The sequence below is a fragment of the Carassius gibelio genome, chromosome B19 (assembly GCF_023724105.1).
Source record: "Carassius gibelio isolate Cgi1373 ecotype wild population from Czech Republic chromosome B19, carGib1.2-hapl.c, whole genome shotgun sequence".
In the NCBI taxonomy this organism is placed as follows: Eukaryota; Metazoa; Chordata; class Actinopteri; order Cypriniformes; family Cyprinidae; genus Carassius; species Carassius gibelio.
Genome location: NC_068414.1, coordinates 7,833,407 through 7,840,299, shown reverse-complemented (window position 1 = coordinate 7,840,299; position 6,893 = coordinate 7,833,407). Strand labels below are relative to the sequence as shown.

Here is a 6,893-nt window from a genome sequence, read left to right as displayed (position 1 = left end):
TTTTTCTACTTGTTTTCAGATAATTTGCATATGCAAACCTGGCAGAGAGGGAAGACTACAAGAAGAAAAAAAAACATGACACACTGAAACAACACTTATAAACTGTCTGACAGTAAAGAGAGAAACTGCACCCTGATATATAGATGTGTCAAATATTTCCATCAATTCTAAACCATTTTCATATTTCTGGTTATGATGGGGGAAATTAAGAGCAACTGAAGAGCCCAAGAGCAAGACAAAGGAGATTCACGATCATGTTTAATCGTGCTGAACGCTCTTCTCTTGCTTTCTCGTGGCTCCTCCAAAAGAAATGCTGCAGTCACTCACTACAAACTATTTATCAAATTTATTTTCTCTTCTACAAATAAAGACAGTAGTTCAAAATTCTCATACAGACCGGGAGAGAAAATGGGAAACACTTCCCTCAAGTGTTTCCCTAATGAAAGCTCATTTAAATAAAGTAAAAAAAAAAACAGGTTTACATTTCATACAACATCTCTCCATCACAGAAAACTGAAGCATGCAAGAGCAGGTCATCATGGGCCAGTTTCAGACACACAGATCATCATCATCATCATCACAGACGGACGGAGCTAGATTTGAACAGAAGCCATGAAGATCAGAGGCTATAAGAAACACATCTTCAATGAGAGAAAAGCAGTTCTGGCAAAGGACTCCGCTCTGCTTCTGAGCACAAGACAACTGAACCGATATCAGCCGCTGGTACATCACAACTCCTTCACTAATCAAAACTAAGTATTTACAACAGTCCCTTGAGTTAAATGAGGCATAAGTGGAGACGTTAGCGGTTCGGGACACAAGCAGCCACACATTCAAGACGCAAGGAGATCCTGTGACAGCCTAAAATCTTATTATTTAGGTCAAAAATGATCTCTGCCATCAGGTTCAGTGACAAAAAGAGAAACCAGCAGCTTCATACTGGACCTGACAGAGCACAGTATATACATATGCAGAAATGCATGACTGTGATGGACAAGAATACATACAAAATCATTAAATTATTTTCAAATGTACATTTATAAATCACACATCCAATAGAAGCACATTGTTTTTAAATAATCTCAATAAAAATCTGTAAAAAAAAAGAATAATAATAATAAAAGAAAGAAAAAAAACAATGTATGTATAAAAAGTGACAGATGACAGCGGAACAAACACAGCCGCGCTAACAGGAGGAGAAGGAAGTGGAAAGAGGTCTCAGTGGGATCCGCTCTGGCTGATGAAGTAACCCGCGCTCCTCCGTCTCTGCAGGGGCTGGGGCCGGCTGCGCAGGGAGCTGTGGTTGCTGTGGTGGTGAGGGGGCGGGGCAGGGGGCGGGGCTCTGAGGGAGGGCGGGACTACAGACGACTTGATTGGGATGATCCGGGTATCCATCACCTCACAGTCCACCTGCATCATCATCTCATAGCCGCCCTGAGACGAGTTATACACCGAATCTACACACACGGGACACATTACTCATTCACTCACCTCATGGACACTTTTCATTTTCTTGCATTGGTAACAATTTCAGATGTCAAGAGTTTCAGAAGTTTTTCCTTAAATCAAACCATTTTCTGCCGAGTGGTTAAACTGATCAACCTGGCAAACGTGCGCATGTGATTGCTCTGCCAACATGTGAACATGTGTTCAGTGACCTCTGCGGAGAGATTCTGCTCAAACAGCAGCGTTTCGTAGCCAGTCTGTTTGCTTTCACACAGACGTTTGTGCGGTTTACCACACACAAATTCAATGACAATCTATGTGGTTAATAAACTTGATCCATGTTTTTAGGAAGATAATCAAGATCAAGGGCCCTACTTTCAGGATCTAAGTGTACAGTCTAAAGCACACGGTGCAGGTGCACTTAAGGCATGTCCAAATCCTCTTTTGCTAGTTTGACTTCATGAGTAATGGGTGTAATGTGCAATAAACCTGAACTCAGAGCGTCATCTCCCAGTTGCACTCGTGCCATGACGGATTCACTTTTTACATTTGACTGAATGCTTCTCCATCTATCCTTTCATTTTTAATATCTGGCTTGTTTGTGTGCTGCTGCTGCGTCTGTAATAACCTGTCTATATGAAATCATTTACATTTTGCAGATTCTGAAAGGTGGATGTAAAGGTTTTCCATTCCTGGATTCTGATTGGTCAGCAGCAGTGTTTTATTGTCGATACAGCACAGTTATGAGCACTTCACCCAACGGTTCTGTGGATCACTCTAATAAACGCTTCTCAAGCCCACATATGCTGCCTACACTTTCCCCAAGAGAGGAGGGATATTTCTGTAGTTCTTAGTTTTCTGTTTCAGGTATGATTCTGTATGTCTATCAGTTTATAATGTAAAACTCGCACCGGGCAGCGAATCGCTCTGTTTTAAAACTCAAAGACTGAAAACAGACATTTCCTCATGCTGAAAGACAAGTAAATGTACGTGTGAGAAAATATCACATATGGTGTTCAAATAAATGACACCGCGGATGATAGAGCTCCTATTCTCGGTTTTTATTTAAGCTTTAGATGAGGCATGTTCAGAATACTCTTGCGGTTTACGCTTGCTGTCAGGAACTATTTTTTAGCAGAAGGACAGCATTTAAACGAACTTGCTTGGAAACAAGGTAACATTTCAATACATACATTTCTGGTTAATGTTTTTTATTGGTGTTAACGGTTTTATAAAAGCGTTAATGTACTCCAGGCCGTGCTGGATCACGACTGAAGGAGATGCAGTCACTCCGCCTCACCCTGTGCCTTACAACACCACTAGACGGGATTTATTCACCATACAGGGGTGCATTTCCCAAAACCTGTTAGCAACTTAGTTGGTTGGCAATGGGAAATTGCATTGCAACCAACAAAGTTGATAACTTAGTTTGCAACCATGGTTTTGGGAAACGCACGCCAGCACGTTCTGGAGTACATTATTGCTTTCTTATGCAGCTGCGCGAGACATGAGCGAACACATAAATGACTAAACTCACCGTTGATGGCCATGGCAGGCATGACCAGAGACATCTTGGGCCGAGTGGTTTTATTGTGGCTGATGGCGGGTAACAGCAGGTGATCCTGCAGGAGTCAGGGATGAGAGAGAGAGAGTGAGTGAGACAGAGAGAGAGAGATGAGCGTGTCTGTGTGTGCTCCTCCGGCTCTCTTACCCGTCTGAATGACACCACATAGAAAGTGTCCTCGCGCCGGTCGATAGCGTCCAGGAAGTCGTCGTGGCTGATCTCGGGCCCGGGCAGCACCTGCAGCTGACTGCCAGGACACACCAGGAACATATGAATCACACTGAACATTTGCAGCACCCGTTTCACTCCGAGGCGCGCTCTGTGCTCACCTTTCGATGGAGCGATGAGCCTGAACTGGAAGGTACCTGGAGAAGTTGGTCTTTCTGTGCGGAGCTTTCTGCTGATGAGAGGGAAACACGTGGGGTCTAGTGCTGCCATCGCATCCAAAATAAAAGGTTTTGTTCATATACTGTGCGTGTGCATACTGTGTATATGTATTATGTATATATAGATACATTTTGAAAATATTTACATACATAATTTATATCACGTATAAACATTTAATATAAAAACATTATATAAAATATAAATGCATGTGTATATATACATAATACACACACAGTGCACACACATTGTGTAAACAATAACTTTGCGATTGAGATCATAAACACAGCACTGATGTGTCACTGTGGGGCAGCTCATCTCTGGAGCATGCACCAAACGCTGCTCTACTTCCTGAACTGCTCTGGACTGTGAGGCTTTGAGGGGATTGAGGGGAGTCTATATGATACCAGAAAGCTGTGGTCTCACACCTGAGCTATTTTAGTCTTCTTCACCCCCTTGGCCTTTCCATCAGACTTCCTGTTGATCTGATGGCGATGGACCCAGCCACGCAGCTCATCTGCCAACCTGACGCAGAAACAGAGAGAGTGAACCGATCTCAGATGTGACCGCTACAGGAGAATAAAATGTGCTGTCCCTTAAAAAGACTAGCAACAGGGAAATTAAGAAGAAAGAACTCAACACATTACTTCAAAAGTCTCAAAAGTCTGGTCACACCCACTCATTCTTTGGGATCATGATTTTAAAGAATAGTAATTTAATAAAAAAAGATTTCATCTGTGTCCTGCAGCACAGAAGCAGAAATCATCTGTGTCATCAGTAGCACACGGAGCAATAGACAACAATACATTGTAGGAGTCAAAATTATCAATTTCTCTTTTAAGCCAAAAATCATTAGGATATTAAGTAAAGATCATGTTCATGAAGATACTTAGTAAAATTTCCTACTATAAATTTATCAAAACTTCATGTTTGATTAGTAATATGCATTGCTAAGAATTCATCTGAACAACTTTAAAGATGATTTTCTCAATATTTAGATTTTTCTGCTCCCTCAGATTCCAGATTTTCAAATAGTTGTGTCTCAGACAGATATTGTCCTCCGAACAAACCACACATCACTGGAGAGATCATTTATTCAGCTTCAGATGATGCAGAAACATTTATAGAAATAAAAAAGGACCCTTAAAGCTGGTTTTGTGCTCCAGAGTCAGATATACGTAAGAATGGTAAACTCGGTCACTGGTAGTGTGATCAGAAGATTGATTTACTGTCTGGATAACGAATGATGTGTGTATGTGTCCAGGAAGCACTGACCTGACGGACTCGGAGCGGTTGAACTGTCTGCAGTCAGAGAAGTATCGGTCTATGTCCTCCAGGAGCAGGTCTTTGACGTCACTGAACACACCGCTCTGATTCCTGCAGGACGAACACGCCAGCTCTGAGTGAGTGTGTGTGTGTGTGTGTGTGTGTGTGTCACTCTGGACGGTCATCTCACCTGAACTGATACGAGGCAGCAGCTTTCTTGTCCAGCTCTCCTTTGCCCCATCGCTCTTCTTCCTCTCGGTCTGTCTGTCTCTCGCTCGCTCGTCTCCGACTCAGCTCCTGAGACGTCTCAAACTCTAACAGACGTCTTCCTGTCAGCGGAGCAGCTTCCTGCAGTCCAGCGTCCAGCGTCCTGTCTCTCAAACTGCAGGAGACACAGCATGACACAAACGGCCGCTGATAAGGCTGACCGGCGGCTGACGCAGACCTCAGATTTATATATGAAACAAGACTTCAAACAACCTTTGTGGAAATAAAATATTAAGATCCACATCACGGGTGAAATGTTCCATCGTCATTCAGCCTAACAGTCGTATTTGTGTACAAATGAAACATGTTACTGAAGATGTATTATATTTTAAATAACTGAACACTTCTTGCTGAAAACTGGGTAAAACTAGTACTGTGACATATTATGGGGCTTGAAAATCCCTCTTGATCTTTGACCCATATGTGTGTCTGAATATGTCAAGCAGCCCAGTTATTCCAGCGATTCGTTTTCATCAGCAGTATTATTCCTCTTTTGCCGTGTTATAAGCCAGGCTTTGGATGCTTACACTTTTGCATTTGTGATCTTGTTTTCACCTTTTCCAAGAAGACAAATTAGTCTGTTTTGCTTACATCTATGCACCTTTTCATTTTCAGACCAAAGTAAATGATGGATTCATTATGAAATAATAATGAACACCAACATGTTCAACTTCTCTGGTTTCAGAAGCACAGATCATTTGCTCAATATTCCTGCTATTTGTGCGGCGCAGTATAAAGCAGGCTTTGACCTCTCTGTTTGGAGTGTGTTGGTGTACCTGACGGGGCCGAAGGTGATGAAGAGGAGCAGAGCCATCACACACAGCGCTCCCTTGTTGCTGCCGGACTCAGGGGTCTGTTTGGGACAGCACACAGTTAGACACAGCATGGAAAGCTCTGTAAGTGTGCAGTGTCAGCGTCTGACCTCTCTCCCGGCGAGCCGCAGCCGCAGCGCTTGGTTCTCTCTGCGCAGACGCTCGTTCTCCTGCTGCGCCTCCCGAAGCTGCGCCTCCAGGTTCTGCAGGTACTCCTTCTTCTTCTTGCGGCTCTGACAGGCTGACTCCCGGTTCTTGATCATGCGCTGCTGCCTCTTCAAAACCTTCATCTGAGGAGCAGACGAGTGCATTCACCGTCACTGCATCAAAGGGTGATCGGTGACCCGCGCTGCTCAAACCAGTCGGAATAAGCAAACGGTGCCTAAAAATGGCTTTATTAAAATACCTTCAAAATGATGTGACTTGTTGGAATCAGACGCTTCAGGCGTTTGACGGCGCTAGAGTCAGCAGTGTTGATTTTAATAAAAATGCTAAAGAGTTAAACTCTTCTGTAGATCCAAATCAAAACCAAGCAATGTTGCATATTTTCCTCAATAATAATTACTTTACGATTAAATCACAGGAGAGCTTTTTATTGCTTTTATCTTTGTTGTTAAAAATAAGAGCAAAGATGCTTCTTAACTTTTCTTTCAATGTTTGATCAGCATTGAGACAGATCTATATGAAGAGCTACGTATGGAACTAATAAAACTAAACGTTCATGTAAGACATAACGGATTATGTTTGTGTGAATCTCACCCAGACAGTTCACAATACTGTATCTTTCTACATTTACTTTATGTAATTCTTGGCAAATGTCAGTCAGCGCGATGATTTTGTTTTCATCAGCGTGGCTTTGAAAATCATATTTCACGGTTTGGACTGGTGTCCACGTTCTCTCTTCTGAACAGAAACCCTGTTGGACAGTAAGCAGAAGATCTGAATGTCTGATGAAGTCACTCACGTTGATGTCCGCGCAGCCGTGTCCGGGCAGACTGGACGCTGAGATGATGGGTTTACTGGGGCAGTGAGGCATGCTGGGAGACAGAGGCTCCATCTTAACAACAGCGGGAGCAGAGGCCAGACACACTGCAGGAGACAGACAGATAACATGTGCTTATCATTTCTGGCTCCCATCATGCTTTGCTTCAGAG

At 43.0% G+C, this 6,893-nt stretch overlaps 1 protein-coding gene across 5 annotated transcripts in view; it reads right to left on the bottom strand.

The window, feature by feature from the left end:
* Positions 1-331: 331 nt before the first annotated feature.
* The window catches only part of LOC127979193 (cyclic AMP-dependent transcription factor ATF-6 beta), an 11,057-nt gene continuing 4,495 nt past the window's right edge, over positions 332-6,893 (bottom strand). For 2 of the 5 annotated variants that reach the window (XM_052584468.1, XM_052584466.1), the window contains exons 8-17: positions 6,704-6,828; positions 5,850-6,029; positions 5,704-5,780; positions 4,851-5,042; positions 4,670-4,771; positions 3,823-3,919; positions 3,340-3,410; positions 3,158-3,257; positions 2,984-3,068; positions 332-1,457 (exon numbers count right to left, since the gene is read on the bottom strand). In XM_052584468.1, coding sequence (XP_052440428.1) covers positions 1,219-1,457; positions 2,984-3,068; positions 3,158-3,257; positions 3,340-3,410; positions 3,823-3,919; positions 4,670-4,771; positions 4,851-5,042; positions 5,704-5,780; positions 5,850-6,029; positions 6,704-6,828 — 1,268 coding nt within the window. In that variant the 3' untranslated portion in view covers positions 332-1,218. The other 3 variants (XM_052584467.1, XM_052584469.1, XR_008158742.1) reach the window with 2 other exon arrangements.